The sequence below is a fragment of the Podarcis cretensis genome, assembly GCF_951804945.1.
Source record: "Podarcis cretensis genome assembly, chromosome: 13".
NCBI classification, from domain to species: Eukaryota; Metazoa; Chordata; class Lepidosauria; order Squamata; family Lacertidae; genus Podarcis; species Podarcis cretensis.
Window position 1 is genome coordinate 56,388,409 of NC_137182.1, and position 20,060 is coordinate 56,408,468.

The following is a 20,060-nucleotide window of genomic DNA, read 5'->3' on the forward strand; positions in this document are numbered from 1 at the left end:
TCTTTCTGCCCGGCGGAGGGACGGCTTGAGGGCAAAACTCCCGGTGGGTCCTGGCAAAGCAGATCCTGAAGACCTTTAACACACAGGATAAGGAAGAGTTAGAAGGGTGCCCCCAAAGTTCATCTAACCCAGGGGCAGCAACCTTTCTCAGCCGTGGGCCAGTCCACCGTCCCTCAGACCTTGTGGGGGGCCGGACTGTATTTTTTTTGGGGGGGGGGGAATGAACGAATTTCTATGCCCCACAAATCACCCAGAGATGCATTTTAAATAAAAGGACACATTCTACTCATGTAAAAATACTCTGATTCCTGGACTGTCTGTGGGCCAGATTTAGAAGGCAATTGGGCAGCATCCGGCCCAAGGGGGCTGGGGCAACTTTGGCTCTGCTTGCCAACTTGGCAGAGATTTCTGAGGCTGCCCTTTGACAGGAAAGGATCAGACAGGAAAATAATAATAATAATAATTTTTTTTTTGGTATCCCGCCCTCCCCAGATGGGGCCGGGCTCAGAGCGGCTAACATCATAAAAACAACACCATATGCATAAAAACAGACATCAATTAATTAAAATACACTAGCGTTGCTAGTGGCTCCCCAAGTCTCTGGAGAAATGAGGACGCAGCGCCATCCTTGGCAACATCAGGGGTGAAATGATGCCAGTAGAAAGGAGGACCCCCCCCCGCCCACCTGTCCCGGGACAACGGACCAGGTGCGTGCAGGTGTGGCCCCCCCCCAGCCTCCCTGTGGCCTCCACTGAATCCCAAACCCATCAGGCTCATCCCAGAGGATCGGGCAGAGGAGTAGAAGGTGGGCTGGGGCTGGTAGGAGGAGACACCGCAATGGCCCTTCCCTCCCTTGACTTTTGGGGGGCAGGGAAGGTGCCTGAGAGCCACCTGCCAGGAATCTGGGGTGGGGAGAGGTGGGGCTGTGGAGTTGACCTCCCTCCCTGGCAATGTGAGAGCAGGGCCTTCTCTGTGGTGGCTCCCCCAGGGAGGCTCCCCTGGCGCCTTCCTCCTGCATTTCCCTCCTGGTTTTCTATACCGTAAACCACCCTGGAGAGGGGCAGGGGAATTTAAGAAACAAATAATTTATTCATACCTGTCAAACCGCCTTTACCAAAGAAAAACAAAACCGAGAACCCGCTAGGGGGAAAAAAAAAAACGAAAATAGGGGGAATTAAATTGTCAGCAAACAGTGACAGAAGTAAATACACCTGTAGACTCTTTTCTATTTCCCACCTCGTGACGTCACGTCCGCCGCACGCACCGGAAGTACGCGCGCTCACGCAGGCGCCGCTCTAGCACCTCCTCTTCCTCTGTGCTGCCGCCCCAACGTCTTCCTCCGCCTATCCTGAGGAGGAGTGCGCATGCGCGTGTGGATAAAAAAAAAAAAGAAACCACCCCCACCAACCGGGCGCCGGGGAAAGGAAGGTCCGCCCACCTCATTTGAGCACTTCCGGTGGGGGCTGTGGGCGGGGCTTGGGTCTCCCCGTCGCGGAGCAGGGGCGCCGTCGGATGACGCCACCTGGAGCGGGCTACCGTATATGCGGGTGTAGGGGCGCCGCCGCCTGAGGCGTCTGTACCGTATTTGCGGCCAGGGAGGCCTCCGCCGGCGGTAAGTGGCTGCGCTCTGCACATGCCCCGGGGGCAGCGGGCGAGCTGGGTCCTGTCTGGCCGGGGGGAGGGGGGTTGGACTAGATGGCCCCTGGGGGTCCCCCCCGGCCCCCGAGGCGGGCCCTGCGGGGTCTGGGGGCAGCCTCGCCCCAGCTGGGCGTCGCATCCTCCGGCCTGGCCGCTTGGCCGCTCCTTCTCCCCCCCCCCGGTGGTCCTGGGCACCGAAGGGCTGAGCCGCCGCCCCTCCGGGGGCTGCAGGGGGCTGGGACGCCGGTTCTGACATTCAGCTGCATAGAATCCTAGAAGAGTTGGAAGAGACCCCAAGGGCCATCGAGTCCAACCCCCTGCCAAGCAGGAAACACCATCAGAGCACTCCTGACATATGGTTGTCAAGCCTCTGCTTAAAGACCTCCAAAGAAGGAGACTCCACCACACTCCTTGGCAGCAAATTCCACTGTCGAACAGCTCTTACTGTCAGGAAGTTCTTCCTAATGTTTAGGTGGAATCTTCTTTCTTGTAGTTTGGATCCATTGCTCCGTGTCCGCTTCTCTGGAGCAGCAGAAAACAACCTTTCTCCCTCCTCTATGTGACATCCTTTTATATATTTGAACATGGCTATCATATCACCCCTTAACCTCCTCTTCTCCAGGCTTAACATGCCCAGCTCCCTTAGCCGTTCCTCATAAGGCATCGTTTCCAGGCCTTGGACCATTTTGGTTGCCCTCCTCTGGACACGTTCCAGTTTGTCCGTGTCCTTCTTGAACTGTGGTGCCCAGAACTGGACACAGTACTCCAGGTGAGGTCTGACCAGAGCAGAATACAGTGGCACTATTACTTCCCTTGATCTAGATGCTATACTCCTATTGATGCAGCCCAGAATTGCATTGGCTTTTTTAGCTGCCGCGTCACACTGTTGGCTCATGTCAAGTTTGTGGTCAACCAAGACTTCTAGATCCTTTTCACATGTACTGCTCTCAAGCCAGGATGCTCGGGTTGCAAGCATTTGCCCTTTGGGCACCCCTGCCCTCCTCATTTCCCATTGCTATTCTGCTTCTCTTCCTCCACCTGAAGGAGCCTGCGCTGGCAAGGAATAGTACAGTTGTACCTTGGGTTACAGACCCTTCAGGTTATAGACTCCACTAACCCAGAAATAGTGCTTCAGGTTAAGAACTTGGCTTCAGGATGAGAACAGAAATCGTGCCGCGGCAGCAGCGGGAGGCCGCACTAGCTAAAGTGGTGCTTCAGGTTAAGAACAGTTTCAGGTTAAGGACAGACCTCCGGAACGAATTAAGTACTCAACCCGAGGTACCACTGTAATAGTTTAAAAACCATAAAAGCAGTGGTTTCTGGGTTGCCCGGAAAAGCATCATTCAGCCGTCGGAATACCTGGTCTTTAGATTTCCTTCTGAAAAGTCCCTAATAATAATAATAATATATGATTCATACCCCACCTATCTTGCTGGGTTTCCCAACAGAAGATTAAAAACACGATAAAACATCAAACATTAAAAACTTCCCTAAACAGGGCTGCCTAGCGAGGGAGAGATTGTGGGCAAGTACAGTGGATGCTCGGGTTGCGAACATGATCCGTGCAGGATGCACGTTCACAACCCACAGCGGCACATCTACTCATGCGCAGGTTGGGATTCAGCGCTTCTGCGCATGCACAAAGCGTGATTTATCACTTCTGTGCATGTGCGACCGCCGAAACCCGGAAGTAACCCGTTCCGGTACTTCTGGGTTTCAGCAGTCCACAACCTGTAGTGTCTGTAACCCGAGGTATGGCTGCATTGCAGTTCAGCATTGGGGGTCTCTGGCCTGCAATGCGCAAAACTACTTCCATTTGTTATACAGATTACCACCTCCATATCTTACCTCCTTGGCTTTCCTCAACCGCCTCTGTTTCTTTTCCGTGCTCCAACAAATAATATTGAGTTCACAGATAGGTTTTGTCATGTATGTTTTGTTTCTTACCATGTACTTCTTACATGTCCACAGAAATCTCCATGAAAATCAGTTGGCAAAGCAATAATAGCAGGGGACGCAGCAACACATCTCCAGGGAGGGCGTTACGCCAACGGGGAGCCACCACCAAAAAGGCTTCGCTATGAGTTGGCCAATGTTGGGGTCTGAGAGGGCTGAGGCAGAAGGCTGACTGGAATGAGGGATGCAGATCTTTGTGCTCTTTCCACCCTCAGGGGCAGCCGTTGAGCCAAGATGGCGGAAGAGAAGAAGATGAAGCTGAGCAACATGCAGCTGCCCACCGAGTCCATGAAGGTCATGGCCGAGTCGATGGGCATCGGGCAAGTCCCTGAGGAGACCTGCCAGATGCTGGCGGATGAAGTCAGCTATCGCATCAAGGAGATCGCCCAGGTCGGTACTTCAACACAGAGTTCAACTGCGGAACTCCCTCCCACTGGAGGCAGGGCTGGCCACCAACTCAGATAGCTTAATAATAATAATAATAATTTATACCCCGCCCTCCCCAGCCAAGACTGGGCTCAGAGCAGCTAACAACCGATTGATTGAAATACAACTTAAAAACAAGATTAAAAGACAACATTAAAACATTAAAATGCAGCCTCATTTCAATAGAAACTCAAATCAAAAACTTTTTTGGGGATGAAAACATCAGGTCTTCACCAAGGCTAGCTTTGGAAGAGGATGAGCAAACCAACAAACCCCTGTGTTGCAAAATATGAATCGGCAATATCAAAAGCGACACGATGGCCAGAAACAATTACAATGTGAAAAACTTTATGGAATAATTCAAAACATCAAAACTAACAAACTGAAGTCTCTGCAAGTCCTGTTTCGTTGAATTCTTCATCGTGCATGAGCCCTGTTCCGGAGTATTTTTTCCTTCTCATGTATATTATATCTATTCAGAAAAAAGATTGGTTAATGATGAAATTACATATCTCTCTACTTACTAGTGTTGAACTAATTGGCTGATGAAGAATTCAACGAAACATGTCAAAATATTGTTCTAAAAATGACATGTTAATAGGCTTAGAGTAAAAAATGTAAGCAATAACAAAACCAATAAAGAAAGAAGGAAAGATCAGAATTTAACCAAAATAATTTATTATAGAATGCAAGGGGGGAAAGGTAGAAAAAAATATAAAGAAGTCAAATTGCTGTGGAGGGGGGGTTATAATTAAGTGTATAATTATGCAGCTGTTGTAATTTAGATATTATATTTTATGCGAGGGAATCATTGGGAATTTTGGTTATTATGTATATATGTTAAGTTTCAATAAAGATCTTTGAAAATTAAAAAAAGAATTCAATGAAGCAGTAGTTGTTATCCGGAAACACTGTTGCAGAGTTCAGAGTTGGACATCAGAATCGGACATTTGCTGATTATACAAAGCTGTTCACAGCCGGGTAAAGTCTGGCACCGTGATTCATTTAAGGACTTGCAGAGACTTCAGCTTGTTAGTTTTGATGTTTTGAATTATTCCCTAAAGTTTTTCACATTGTGATTGTTTCTGGCCATCGTGTCGCTTTTGAAAGATGATGGAGAGGCTACCAGCCACGATGGCTACGCTCTGATGCCAAGTTTGGAGGCAGTAAATGCTCTTCTCATGTTCAAGCAAAGACTCGTGGGACCCCAAGGGTCTGTGGGGCTGTGCGTTTCGCCTCCGCTCACCCTGCTTGACTTCTAACTGTGCAGGGCCCAGAAAGCATCAGTGTGCCATCGGTTCATTGGCAGGCGGTTGCCCTGCCGGGTTTGGGGAGGTGGGTAGGGGAAGAGAGAGCAGAAGCTTTGGCCTCCCCTCTTTGAGGCGCACCCAACCCTTTTGCCCCGTCTCTCTTTTCCCCGCTGCGATTTCCACCCGATCAGGATGCCTTGAAATTCATGCGCATGGGCAAACGCCGGACCCTCACCACGGGAGACATCGACTTGGCCCTCAAACTGAAGAATGTGGAGGTGAGTGTTTGGGTGGGGCGGGCAATTTCGGCAGGGCTGGGGGTATTTGCGCGGAAGCAGAGCCATCGTCTCGAGCTGCATGTTCCTGCCTTGCAAGGGGTAGGACTAGATGACTCGTGGGGTCCCTTCCAACACTTCTGTGATTGTGTGTTCATTGCTGCCTCACAGAAATTGGCATAGTGGCTAAGGGGTGACCCCACCTCCTCTATTTGGGGTTTATTTTTTATTAAACATACAGGTGAAACTCGAAAAATTAGAATACTGTGGGAAAGTTAATATATTTCAGTAATTCAACTTAAAAGGTGAAACTAATATATGAGATAGACTCATGACATGCAAAGTGAGATACGTCAAGCCTTTATTTGTTATAATTGCGATGATCATGGCGTACAGCTGATGAAAACCCCAAATTAACAATCTCAGAAAATTAGAATATTGTGGAAAGGTGCAGTAGCTATTCAATCCATAACACCTGCAATGGGTTCCTGAGCCTTTAAATGGTCTCTCAGTCAGGTTCAGTAGGAAGCACAATCCTGGGGAAGGCTGCTGACCTGACAGTTGTGCAGAAAGCCATCACTGAGACCCTCCATAAGGAGGGAAAGCCTCAGAAGCTAATTTCCCACTATATTCTAATTTTTTGAGTTTCACCTGTATGGCATCGCAGCCACGTGGGTGCCAAATTCCTTACATGTGGCAGCATCTGTAAATAGATGAGCCTTTTCTTTATTTCCCTGCCTCTTTCATTGTGTCAGTTGTGTTTTCATGCCCCAGGTACAATTGCATCCGTTTCATTCTCCCCAGATTTTGACCCTGTTCTCGAAAGCTCCTTGTGCTGAACTTAACAGTACTTTCCCGTCATTATTTGCTTTTTCTCCTGGTCCGTGTCATAGGAAAGAACTAAAAATAAATGAGCGATCCTGGATTCATAGAATTGCAGAGTTGGGAGGGAACCTGAGGATCATCTAGTCCAACCCCCTGCAATGCACGAATATTTTGCCCAACGGGGTCCTTGAACCCTCGACCCTGAAATTGAGAGTCTCTTGCTCTACCAGCTGAGTCGGGGCCAGGTGGCAGCCGGGTGTTTTGAGTTGGATTCAGGGAGGGAGGCAGCAGGGCCTTATCCGGGATGACCCCTTTTGGGGACTGTCCTTGACCCGCTTTCTTCCTCTGTTGCCACCCCAGCCGCTGTACGGCTTCCACGCCCAGGAATTCATCCCCTTCCGCTACGCCAGCGGCGGGGGGCGCGAGCTGCACTTCTACGAGGAGAAAGAGGTGGACCTGAGCGACATTATCAACACGCCCTTGCCCCGTGTGCCCCTCGACGTCTGCCTCAAAGGTGAGGTGGGGGGTGGGAGCCCAGGGGCTGTGTGGCGCTCAGATCCGGGGGGGGGGGGCTCCTGTTGGCAAAGCAGCGTTCATGCAGGAGGAGAGGGCGATGGAGGGCAACCAGCCACAACGTTTTAATGTTGTATTTTAATCTTGTTTTTAAGTTGTATTCATTCAACTTGTTTTTATTATCGGTTGTTAGCTGCCCTGAGCCTGGCCTTGGCTGGGGAGGGTGGGGTATAAATAAAATTTATTATTATTATGAATGGCTAGTCACTGCCCTCCACTGTAGTGATCAGGTGGGGTTGCTAGGAGGAATTATAAAAAATATGGAGCAAGCCATTTGTGCCAGCAGTGAAAGCATTGACTGGGTTTGAGCCATTCGGATATGATTTCTGATCAATCCACGCCTCTGCATCCCTGTCCAATTTCTCTTGCTTGACAAGTCATGTACACAGCCCAGTGGCTTCACCGGGCGTCCTCCGTACATGAAGATAGTAGGTCACTTTGATGTAGTTAATCTTTAGATAGATCTTAAGGGCCAGGAAGAGAGTTCACAAAGATGCTGCCATCCTTGTTATTATAATCCTAGTTGTTATTCATGTTTTTATACTGTATTTTATGCTGCTTTTATAATTAAGTGTTTTAAATTTGTTGTTAGCTGCCCTGAGCCCGGTTTTTGAACCGGGAAGGGCGGCGTATAAGTAAAAATTATTATTATTATTATTATTAGATGACCCTTGGCAGTCCCTTCTGGCCCTGGTGTGAGGGACCTTAGAATTGTAGACTTAGAAAGGACCCCAAGGGTCATCCAGTCCAACCCCTGTAATGCAGGGATCTTTGAAGAGGTTTTCCAAGCGTCTAGGAGAAGCGACTCTTGAGATCCGCGCTGGGATCCTCAAGCTTGTGGGTCGGCAGCTGAGCAAAAGCGTGTGGAGGTTTGCCTCTCTGTTTCTCTCTGAGGTTTCTTTTCCCTTCTCTTGTAGCCCACTGGCTGAGCATCGAGGGGGTCCAGCCTGCCATCCCGGAAAACCCACCCCCAGGTGAGTCGCCCGCTTCAGTTGATGCCGTGAATCTGATGGGGCACTTTTTTAAAAAAAATAAATCATTTTTATTAAGTTTTCCACTTTAACAATCCAATCCAATCACATTAAATATTCCAAATTATGCATACACATATCCAATAATCCAAATATTCTGCCAAATTATAATTTTTTTAATGGGACTTCCCATGTTAGGAGCGTTCTCTCTGTTTGGTGCACGTTAGGAAGTCAATAAACGAAACTTCATTTGCACAGAGAAGCAGCAGACCCTGACCTCAATCCATCTTTTTTCCTTCCTCGCCAGCCCCGAAGGAGCAGCAGAAAACAGAGGCCACTGAGCCCCTCAAAGCAACGAAACCAGGGCAGGAGGAGGACGGTGCCCTCAGGGGCAAAGGGCAGACCACCGCGGCCCCCGATGGCAAAGGTCAGGTCTTGGCAGGGCAGCGGTGCTCTGTATGTTGATAAATGTTTGCCCATTTATTTTTTTGATGGAGTTGCAAGCTTGGTGGATCAGGGGAACGCTGTGGATATAGCGCATCTTGATTTCAGGAAGGCTCTTGTCACGGTCCCCCATGATATTCTTGCAGAGAAGCTGGTAAAATGTGGACTGGACAAGGCACCGTATTTTTCGCTCCATAAGACACACTTTTTTCTTCCTAAAAAGTGAGAGGAAATGTCTGTGCGTATTATGGAGCGAATGTGTGGTCCCTGGAGCTGAATTGCCCAGGGGAGAAAAGCAGGTCATGCTTTTTTTTTTGAAAGAGGGAAGTGGGTGATTGGCAAGTGATCGGGAGAGAGATAAGGGATGCTAGAGATAAAGGAGGCTTCCTGGGAGAGAAGAGGTAAAGACAAGGAAAGGAGTTAGGAAGACTAAAGCAATAAGGAGAGAAATGAGAAGAAAAGGAGGAGCAATAAACTGCTCCAGCTAAGGAAAAGACACTAAGGCAAACAAGAGGGAAGGGAGTGTTGAAAGGAAGCAGCTGATTGGTAAGCGATCGGAAGAGAGGTAAGGGGGGAGGTAAAAGCCCATGGATCCTCAGGATTTTTGCCTACCTCTTCTGCCGACCTGCGTAAGGAAGCTGGAGGGATCAGCCAGATGGAGATGTCCGTTGTCAACCAACCTGGTGCCCAGAGTTCTCCAGCTGGTCAGTTGGACCTTTGCCAGTTGCCAAACCCTTTGCTGCCCCGCCGTGACCCTGCCTTCCTTCCTTCCTTCCCTCCCTGCCAGGCAAAGAGAAGAAGGGCCCCCTTTTGGAGGGCGCCCCCCTAAAGCTGAAGCCTCGGAGCATCCACGAACTCTCCGTCGAGCAGCAGCTGTACTACAAGGAGATCACGGAGGCCTGCGTGGGCTCCTGCGAGGCAAAGCGGGCGGTGAGAAACCGTGGGACGGCAGGGACCCCTGAGATCCTCTAGTCCAGCCCCCTGCACAAGGCAGCAGTCGCAGGAGTTGGGGACCTGCTCCTGCCCAGAGGAAGCTGGCTCTGAATCCAAGCTCAGCTGGCTTAGGGCACCAGAAGAGCCTGGCAGCAGGATCAGGCCAGCAGTTGCCCATCTGGCCCAGCACCCTCTTCTTGCAGTGGGCAGCCAGGTGCCCATTATGGGAAACAGACAGCAGGATCTGAGCACTCTCCTCTCCTGTTGTTGCCAGCAACTGGGATTCAGAGCGCCTGCTGTTGTGGCAGAGCCCTCACTCCTTCATTAATTTGCCTAATCCTCTTTTAAAGCCAGGTTGGTGGCCATCCCAGCCTGCTGTGGCAGGGAGTTCCATAGCTTAACCCTGTGCTGCAGCAGCAGCAGCAACAACAACAACAACAACAACAACAACAACAACAACAACAAATTTATTTATACCCTGCCCATCTGGCTGGGTTTCCCCAGACATTCTGGTTGGCTTCCAACAGAACATTAAAATACAATAACCTCTTAAACATTAAATGCTTCCCTAAACAGGGCTGACTTCAGGTGTCTTCTAAAAGTCTGGTAGTTGTTTTTCTCGTTGACATCTGCTGGGAGGGCGTTCCACAGGGCGGGCGCCACCACCGAGAAGGCCCTCAGCCTGGTTCCCTGCAACCTCACTTCTTGCAGTGAGGGAACTACCAGAAGGCCCTCGGAGCTGGACCTGAGTGTCTGGGCTGGATGATGGGGGTGGAGACGCTCCTTCAGGTATACTGGATAGAGGCCGCTTAGGGCTTTAAGTTTCAGCACCCATGCTTTGAATGGTGCTTGGAAACGTCCTGGGAGCCAGTGTAAGTTTTTCAAGAAGTGCTTTTATTTGTCCTGAATCTTCTTAGCTCTCCCTCTACCACCGTACTGCCTTGTGCGGGGCTCGTGTGGCCAGTTTATACAGTGGGACCTCTTTGTGAGTCCGCCCCACTTAGTGTCCATTTCGTGGAATGTCCGCGGCAAACCTGGAAGTACCGGAACGGGTTTCTTCCGGGTTTGCTGCTTGTGCACGTGCAGAAGCGCTGAATCGCGCTTTGCACATGTGCAGAAGTGCAAAACCGCTCACTCACGTGTGCAAAACGTCGCTTCGTTGAGCGTCCGGGGCTCCAGAACAGATCCTGGACTCAAAACAAGGTACCACTGCAGTCCCACCCTGGAGGCCGCCTGCTGGTGACTTGGACTACAACTCCCAGTAGCCAGTATGCCCAGCGCTGATGCATCATGGGAAGTGGAGTCCACCACTTCTTGAGGCCTGTGGCTGGAAACCACAGGAAGGGAGACCATTGCTTTGCTCAGATCCTGCTTCTGGAGTTCCCTTTGGGGTGTCTGGTTGTGAGACCGGGATGCTGGCCAAGTTTCCTATGATTCCCATGTGGAGCCTCCATGGACAAAACCAGTCTACCTCAGAATGGCGGAGAACAAGAGTGGGAGGAGGCCGCTGCCCTCGCATTCTCCTTGGGGGCTTTCTTCTCTTTGGGGCGTTGGGTCGGCCGCTGTGAGGATGCCAATGGCCTGATCCGGCTGCAACGCCCTCCCTGTTTCCTGACATTCTGCCTTTTTTTCTGCAGGAAGCTCTTCAGAGCATCGCCACAGACCCCGGCCTGTACCAGATGCTGCCTCGTTTCAGCACGTTCATCTCCGAAGGGGTAAGGGGTTTGTGTGCAAAGGGCGGGGAGGATTTTAGAAAAGTATTTCAAAACCAGATTAAAACTCGCACCCGCTTCCTAAGCATCCGGACAGGTTTGCCAAAGCGAAGCATGTTCTCAGTAGGCGCCGGAAAGCGTACAGCGAGGGTGCCTTTGCTTGATCTCAAGAGGCAGGGAGTTCCAGAGTCCAGGCGCCGCCACACTAAACAATCGAGTTCTTGCAAATGTGGAATGGGTGTCGCATGACACCTGTGGCAGCGCCCCTCCTGCTGCTGAGTTGGGCGCATGTGGAGTTAGACGATCATGCAGGTCTCAAGCTTTTTAAGGGCTTTGTATCCTGATAGTGAGGGAAGCGGGTGGCGCTGTGGGTTAAACCACAGAGCCTAGGACTTGCCGATCAGAAGGTCGGCGGTTCGAATCTCCGTGATGGGGTGAGCTCCCGTTGCTCAGTCCCAGCTCCTGCCAACCTAGCAGTTTGAAAGCTCATCAAAGTGCAAGTAGATAAATAGGTACCGATCCGGCGGGAAGGTAAACGGCATTTCCGTGCGCTGCTCTGGTTCGCCAGAAGCGGCTTAGTCCTGCTGGCCACATGACCTGGAAGCTGTACGCCGGCTCCCTCGGCCAGTAAAGCGAGATGAGCGCCGCAACCCCAGAGTCGTCCACGACTGGACCTAATGGTCAGGGGTCCCTTTACCTTTTATCCTGATAGTAGCAGCTGCACCTTGAACCTGGTCCTGTGTCGGATGAGACCTCTCAGTGCAGACAAGGCCTCCTTGCTCCTGTCAGCAATGCTCCTGCATTCGAGGGCACTTTTTTTTTTTTGCATTTTTGATAATTTTAATGAAACAAAGCCATTTCAAACATTAAAATGCATGGTTCTTTTGAACCTTCAGACACCCATCCTTCCCTCCTTCCTTCCGTTGGCTTCTATGTTTAAATTTCCGTTTGCTGCATCTTTTACCGTTATCTATCCATTATATGACCATAGTTGCCATAAATTGTCCCACATTACAAGTGTCCTTACATCCCTGCCAAAGATTTTAACTGTTTACAGTGGTCTTTTAAACAAATTACAAGTTTACTCCAGTCTTTAGAAAACACCTGAGCTTCCTGGTTTCGAATCTTCCCCGTCAGTTTCACCATCTCTGCAAACTCCCGTCAGTTTCATCTCCCATTCTTCTTTCATTGGTACTTCTCCTTGCTTCCATCTCTGGGCTAGTAGCATTCTCATTGCCGCCTTTGCATACATAAAAAGTCTTTTTGCCTTTTGCCCCTGGGCAATTTGGCTCCAGGGACCACACATTCGCTCCGTAAGACGCACAGACATTTCCCCTTACTTTTTAGGAAGAAAAAAGTGTGTCTTATGGAGCGAAAAATACAGTATACCATTTCCCAGAAAGCCTTTACCAATGTACATGTCCACCACATGCGGTAAAAGATGCCTAGAGGCGTATCTCTGTAGCTGCCGGCTGCCTTTCCCAGTCTGATCTGGAGTCTCTCACCTGAGGCCCCCATCTCCCCATCCCTCTCTCTCTCTCTCCCTCCCTCCCTCCAGGTGCGGGTGAACGTGGTACAGAACAACCTGGCTCTGCTGATCTACCTGATGCGGATGGTGAAGGCGTTGATGGACAACCCGACCCTCTACCTGGAGAAATACGTGAGCCTCTCTCTCTTCTCTCTCTCTCTCAGGGATGGAGGGACCATTAAGCAAAATAAGCTCATTCCTAGGGCATCAAAGTAAGGGGGGAACCACAGACATGGTCCATGGGCCACATGGTGCCGCTGAACCAGGTTCCACCGGTGGGTGGGGGAGAAAAAAGCTGAACTTATTAAATAAGTGTAGAAGACTATATTGAGTGTGTCTCATCCAAACACTTTGGCATACAGTGGTACTTTGGTTTACGAACGTAATCCGTTCCGGAAGTCCATTCTTAAACCGAAGCGTTCTTAAACCAAGGTGTGCTTTCCCATAGCAGCGGGGGACTCAATTTACAAATGGGACACACTCAACAGGAAGCGGAACATGTTCTTATTCCAAGACGAAGTTCGCAAACCAAAACACCTACTTCCGGGTTTGCAGCGTTCTTAATCCAAGCTGTTCATAAACTAATCTGTTCTTAAACCAAGGTAGCAATGTATTTGCCTTGGCGTATTTTTAACAAGAACGGTGTCAAATGGCTCAGCTGAGCGTTCCTTTTCTCAGCTAGAAATCCCAGCAGAGCAACTAGGCAGGCCGGACGCCCAATCTCGACAAAGTACAGAAGCAGGTGTGTTACGTAAGATTAGTTTTGAGGATCCGATCAAGGTGAAAATTACCCTAACCCACACATTCTTTTATAAGCAGTTGTTAACAGTCGTCCACAGGTTTACCATACCCCTTGAGTCAATCCCCCATCTCCCACTACCCTTCTGAGAAATATCCCACCCCACCCTCCCACTATATATAAGGGTCTGGCGACTTCTGTTTCAGTGTATCTGAAGAAGTGTGCATGCACACGGAAGCTCATACCAAGAACAAACTTTGTCGGTCCATAAGGTGCTACTGGAAATTTTTAAAAAACTTTTTTATTCTTTTATAAATTACATTTATTATCTGAATAAATACAAAATTTAGCAGGCTATTAATATTTACATATCAACTCGTTCCAGATAATCACCATACAGTGGTACCTCGGGATGCGAACGGGATCTGTTCCGGAGCCCCATTCGCATCCTAAGTAGAACGTAAGACGCATCTGCAAGGGTCACGTTTTGCCCCTTCTGCGCATGTGCGTGACGTCATTTTGAGCGTCTCTGCATGTGCGAGCGGCGAAACCCGGAAGTAACGCGCTCCGTTACTTCTGGGTTGCCGCGGAGCGTAACTTGAAAACGCTCAACCTGAAGCACATTTAACCCGAGGTATGACTGTGTTGGTCCAAATAAAGTCTCCGTCTGCAAGCGGCTCAGTTTTTTTATTATCTTTTGAATTAGGTATATACAGGGGCACCAAAATCTTTCCGAGTGCGAAAGGTCTTAATCCAGCCCTGCTCTCTCTGGGGGGCTGGGGGCCACTGGGCAGGTGGGTGACGGGGAGACATCCCTTTGTGGCACAACCGCAACACAAGCAGCCTCACCTTAGTCTTGTACTGAAACAGCCCTTCCTCTTCCTCGTCCAGCCCGGGGTGGGGGGTGTGTGTCCTGGGGTGCCCCAAAGTGAATCGGGAGCGGGCGCTGACCTTAACGCCATGGGCCTCTTTTCTTCCCCACCCCCTGGCAGCTCCACGAACTGATCCCGGCCGTCATGACCTGCATTGTCAGCCGCCAGCTGTGTCTTCGGCCGGACGTGGACAACCACTGGGCGTTGCGGGACTTCGCCGCCCGGCTCATCGCCCAGATCTGCAAGAACTTCAGCACCACCACAAACAACATTCAGTCGCGCATCACCAAGACCTTCACCAAGGTGCATTTTAACGCCGGAACACGCAGGCCTCCGATGGAGCTGAGCGTGGGGAGGTTGAGTTGGACTGCAGAACTCCCTGCCACCGCAGGCAGCGATGGGCACCGTCTTGGATGGCTTTAAAAGAGGGTTGGGGGAATTCATGGAGGAGGGCAGGGCTATCGAGGGCTCCCAGGACGTTTCTGAGCACAATTCAAAGTATTGGTGCTGAGCTTGAAAGCCCGAAACGATCTCAAAGGCCCAGTATACCTGAAGGAGCATCTCCACCTCCATCGTTCAGCCCGGACACTGAGGTCCAGCTCCGAGGGCCTTCTGGTGGTTCCCTCCCCGCGAGAAATGAGTTTAGAGGGAACCAGGCACAGGGCCTTCTTGGTGGTGGCGCCCTCCCATCAGATGTCGAGGAAATAAAGAACTATCTGACTTCTATAAGATATCTGAAGGCAGCCCTGTTTAGGGAAGTCTTTTATGTTTTATGGTGTTTTAAATATTCTGTTGGGAGCTGCCCAGAGTGCCTAGGGAGGCCCGGCCAGATGGGCAGGGTATAAGTCATAAATAATAATAATAATAATTGTTGTTGTTGTCAGGGTTTGAATCCTGCCTGCAGCTTTCCTGTAATAGGCACTGGTTGGCCGCTGTGAGAACAGGATTCTGAATGAGCCCCCTTTGGCCTGATCCACCAGCCAGGCTCTCCTCCTGTTCATATAATAAATAATAATAATAATAATTTTAATTTATACCGGGCTCAGGGCAGCTAACACCAGATATAAAAGCAACAGATTAAAATACAACTTAAAAACAAGATTAAAACACAACGTTAAAACGCAGCCTCATTTCAGCAGAAACTCAAAAACTTTTTTGGGGATGAAAACGTCAAGTCTTCACCAAGGCCAACTGTCCAGACTGGTCCTAAAGGTAAAGGGACCCCTGACCGTTAGGTCCAGTCGTGGCCGACTCTGGGGTTGTGGCGCTCATCTCGCTTTATTGGCTGAGGGAGCCGGCGTACAGCTTCCGGGTCATGTGGCCAGCATGACTAAGCTGCTTCTGGCGAACCAGAGCAGCGCACGGAAACACCATTTAGCTTCCCGCCAGAGTGGCACCTACCGTATTTTTCACCCTATAGGACGCACCGGCCCATAGGATGCACCTAGGTTTTTTTTTTGGGGGGGGGGGAATAAAGGAAAAAAAATTATTCCCCCCCCCCCAGCCGCGTGGGAAGCCCGAGCTTTTAAAAACGTACCTACCGTAGTTTTTAGAGGAGAAAAGGATATCTGCCCGAAGCGCGGGGCGTTCTGCTTCAGCGCGCCCCACGCTCCGGGCAGCAGGCTGCTATCCGCAGCCTGGGGAGCCCTGTGGGAACTCCCGCGGGCTCCCCAGGCTTGCGGATAGCTTCCTGAAGCCTGGAGAGCGAGAGGGGTCGGTGCACACTGACCCCTCTCGCTCTCCAAGCTCCAGCGAAAGCCTGCATTCGCGCCATAGGACGCACCCAGATTTCCCCTTCATTTTTGGAGGGGGAAAAGTGCATCCTATAGGGCGAAAAATACGATATTTATCTACTTGCACTTTGATGTGCTTTCGAACTGCTAGGCGGGCAGGAGCAGGGACTGAGCAATGGGAGCTCACACCGTCGCAGGGATTCGAACCGCTGACCTTCTGATCAGCAAATCCTAGGCTCTGTGCTTTAACCCACAGTGCCACCCGTGTCCCTTCCAGACTGGTCCTACGTGGGCCAGAAAAAAGCCAGGGAAGTCCCCAAATAGGAGTTCCATCACAGAAGGAGAAAGGAAAAAGAAAAGATTGATTCCAAGCCAAAGGCTAGGCAGAACAGCTCTGTCTTACAGGCCCTGCGGAAAGAAATCAGATCAAAATATGCATTTTGGGAGCCCCCTCCCCTACCCCTGACTCCTCTCTCTCTCTTTTCTTCCCCCACTAGAGCTGGGTGGACGAGAAGACCCCCTGGACCACGCGCTACGGCTCCATCGCTGGGCTGGCTGAGTTGGGGCACGACGTGAGTAGCCTCAGAGCCGGCTATGGGCACAGCAGGGGCATCCCGGGGGGCAAGCGCTGGGCCAGGCTCACATCTCCCCCCTCGTTCTCTCTCCTCCTGCCTCCCCAGGTGATCAAGACCCTGATCCTGCCGCGGCTGCAGGTGGAGGGGGAGAGGGTCCGCTCCGTCCTCGAGGGGCCGGTTGTCAGCAACATCGACAAGATCGGGGCCGACCACGTCCAGAGCCTCCTCTTGGTAAGGGGGCAGCTGGCGGGGGGGTGGCTGCTGCCAAATGGCTTGCGTGCGTACAGAGAAAAAGCTGGTCTCAAGCACAGGGAGAAGCTGTGGGGAGGAAAATATAGGTCACCCATGTGGGGTAATCGATCGGCTGGAGCCTTAGAGCTAGACGAAGAGAATCGCGGAACGGATTCTTTTCGTCTTGCGAGGCGCCACTGTATTAAGGTCACAGAATCACACAGCACAGTGATGAAGCATGTGAAATACAGTAGCATTGGTTGGAAGGGACACCAAGGGTCATCTAGCCCAACCCCCTGCAACGTGAGAATCTTTTGAACCCACAAGCCTGAGATTAAGTGTCTCATGCTCTACCGACGTAGCTATCCCCTATATAGGCAGTGAGATCCTTTACATCTCCCATTTAGTCCACTTAACGGCGCTGCCCTTCTCTGCGCTTCTCGCAACAAATGGACCACACCGTTGGTAAGTTTAAATGCTTTACTTACAAACTTCAAAGGTCAGATTCATGCGTTATTGCATGCAGCAAGGAGAACATGGGTGGGAAATTAAGAAAAATATTTCTGAGCGCACGGTCTGGGCAGCACATCAATCTCCTCTTGTGCAACTTCCCTGCGTGTCAATCTTGCTTGTGGGCTTGCCAAGGGCATCTAGTTGGCATCTGTGAGGGCAAGACGGTGGAATAGGCGGGTCCCCTTTTTGCCCAACCAGCTTCGGGGCTCTTCTGCTCTTCTGGTAGAACCTCCACATCCAGGAGCAGTCTTTCTCGATTCCCGGGTTCTGAGTCGCTTACGGCTGCTGTGAGGGTGGGCTGCTGAGCTTGGGTGGTCCTTTCCCCCCGCTGCTCTTCTTAAGTCTCTCCTGTGTCCTCCCCCCACTGCAGAAACACTGTGCTCCGGTCCTGGCGAAGCTGCGCCCCCAGCCCGACAACCAGGAGGCCTACCGGGCGGAGTATGGGGCGCTGGGGACGCTCCTGTGCACCCACGTGGTCAAGGCTCGCGCCCAGGCAGCCATGCAGGCCCAGCAGGTGAACCGCACCACCCTCACCATCACCCAGGTAAGGGCAGGGGGGGCAGAACCCCCACCCCCAAGCACCCACGGGCTCTGCCTCTTTCCCTGGGCGGCCCCACCCATGGCTGCGGTTCCCCTCTCCCTTCATAAAAATAATATATTTTATTTATTTTATTTAAATTTATTTAAATAAATTAATATTTAAATTTTATTTAAACCGGCAACCCTGTTTAGGGAAGCTTTTAATGTTTAATAGGTTATTGTATTTTAGTGTTTTGTTGGAAGCCGCCCAGAGTGGCTGGGGAAACCCAGCCAGATGGGCGGGGTATTAATAATAATAATAATAATAATAATAATAATAATAATAATAATAAATAATAGGGCCTGGAACAAGGGCCTGGGGTCTGTGGTGTGCACGCCTAGGATGCATTAGGAAGACTGGGTGCCATCTGTGCATGTGCAGAGTGCATTTGCCCTGCCGCTGAAGGAACTCGCACTCTGTAGTGGCGCCCGCCCTGTGAAACTCCCTGCCACCAGATGGGGGGGGGGGGAAACCTACCAGACCTTTAGAAGACATCTGAAGGCAGCCTTGTTTAGGGAAGCTTTTCATATCTGAAGGGCTATTGTATTTTAACATTTTGTTGGAAGCCGCCCAGAGTGGCTGGGGAAAACCCAGCCAGATGGGCAGGGTATAAATATAGTATTATTATTATTATTATTATTATTATTATTATTATTATTAGCCCTCTCCTCCTCCATGAATTTGTAGGATCCTTTTTTAAAGCCAGGTTGGTGGACAGCAATGGCTCCTGTAGCAGGGAGTTCCGCAGTCGCAACGCAGGAATCGCGGCTCAAGAACCCCTGACGGACAGCCGTCAGATGTCATGTGGCTCTTTTTATAATAATGTAGAGTACTTTAAAAAAATCTAATCTAGAAAAACAAACGGGAGAAGGGGAAAAGTAAAAGGAAAGGAAAAATAGAAAAAGATGAAATGGCTTCTGATTCTCTGTCTGCCAGCTAAATATACTGATATATTCGCTCAAATTAATATCCAGCTATTCTATTTTCTATCAACCATTATTTTTTGCAAGATATTATTATTTCTTATTATTTATTAATCTTATTTATTCCCCGCCCTCCCCAGCCAAGACTGGGCTCAGGGTGGCTAACACCAGCTATAAAACAATTGATTGAAATACAGTTTTTTAAAAAAGATTAAAACGAACCGGGGGGGGGGAATCAAACACCCCCCGTGATCCTCTCTGTCTCTCTTTCTCTCCGCAGCCTCGCCCCACGCTGACCCTGTCCCAGGCCCCCCAGGGGGGCTCCGGCGGCGCCTCACGGGCCCCCAGCATCATCAAGATGCCCGGCTCCCTGGCCCTCCCCATGCAGACGCTGGTCTCTGCCCGGCCGGCCACCCCCACCCAGCCCTCCCCTCCGCCCACCAAGTTCATCGTCATGTCCTCCTCGGCCTCAGGGACGCCCACCTCGCAGCAGGTGATCACGCTCAGCGGGGGCCCCGCCTGCACCTCCACTTCCCCCGTCACTACAACCGTGCCCAGCACCCAGCCCCTGGTCAAGCTGGTCTCCGGCGGGCAGGCTGCCCCCAGCCCCCCCGTCTCGGGTAGCGTCCAGAAGTACATTGTGGTCTCGCTGCCCGCCGCCGCCGAGGGCAAAGGAGCGGGGGCCGCCCAGCTCTCGCCCTCCTCCTCGGGGGCCGGCGGCTTGGCCCTGGCGGGGGGCATCAAGCAGGAGCACGGCGAGAGCCCCCCGCCCCCCGGCAGCAGCACCAGCACCTCCGCCGCCACCGCCTTCCTGGCCAAGGCCAACGGGGCACAGGGCCTGGTGCCGGAGTCCCCGCAGACGCCCTCCCTGTGAGGGAAGCCGTGAACGTCCTTGGATCGAAAGACAGCTTGGAGGCCGCAACACGGCACGGCATCCCCCCTTGCCCACTGCGCGCCAAGGAAGGGGGGCGACGGTGGCATCTCGACAGCCTCTGCGTGACGTTAAGGGTGCTGTCTATTCCCTCCCCACCTTTGGAGCAACTTGGGGGGCAGAGGAGAAGGAATCGAGACTCTTGCGTGTTGTTTTTTCTGCCTGCGAGCAGCAGGGCCAAATTGGGGGGCGTGTGTGTGTGTGTTTGTGAACGTTGGGGGGGGGGACCCACGTTTGGTGTAGTAGGAAAGCCCCCTCTTCCCTTTTGTCTGTGTCACATAAATGTAAATAGATCCTCTTTTAAGTTCCAATAAACTCGACTCTTCTACTTGTCTGTGAGAGTGGTGTTCGCCCTCTTCCCTTGTGGGATTCCTCCCCCCAAAGAAATCTAGGACACAGTAAAAGGAACCCCCTTCCTCTTGAAAGCCACGG

General features: G+C 51.1%; 1 protein-coding gene across 1 annotated transcript; it reads left to right on the plus strand.

The window, feature by feature from the left end:
* Nucleotides 1-1,481: 1,481 nt before the first annotated feature.
* Nucleotides 1,482-19,956, plus strand: TAF6 (TATA-box binding protein associated factor 6). Its single transcript, XM_079951865.1, has 14 exons — nucleotides 1,482-1,612; nucleotides 3,810-3,984; nucleotides 5,462-5,548; nucleotides 6,731-6,884; nucleotides 7,861-7,917; nucleotides 8,222-8,341; nucleotides 9,146-9,288; nucleotides 10,929-11,006; nucleotides 12,562-12,663; nucleotides 14,263-14,445; nucleotides 16,373-16,447; nucleotides 16,556-16,681; nucleotides 17,565-17,738; nucleotides 18,978-19,956. The coding sequence occupies exons 2-14, from the start codon at nucleotides 3,829-3,831 to the stop codon at nucleotides 19,569-19,571; spliced, it is 2,049 nt and encodes a 682-aa protein (XP_079807991.1). The 5' UTR covers nucleotides 1,482-1,612; nucleotides 3,810-3,828; the 3' UTR covers nucleotides 19,572-19,956.
* The last annotated feature ends 104 nt before the right edge of the window (nucleotides 19,957-20,060 follow it).

What these genes read in the sequence shown, in the direction of transcription:
- TAF6 (XM_079951865.1), top strand. Translation starts at nt 3,829, where the DNA reads ATGGCGGAAGAGAAGAAGATGAAGCTGAGCAACATGCAGCTGCCCACC. An exon ending in ACGTCCAGAGCCTCCTCTTG is followed by an intron (nt 16,682 to 17,564) that starts GTAAGGGGGCAG and finishes CCCCCACTGCAG; the next exon opens with AAACACTGTGCTCCGGTCCT. An exon ending in CCACCCTCACCATCACCCAG is followed by an intron (nt 17,739 to 18,977) that starts GTAAGGGCAGGG and finishes TTCTCTCCGCAG; the next exon opens with CCTCGCCCCACGCTGACCCT.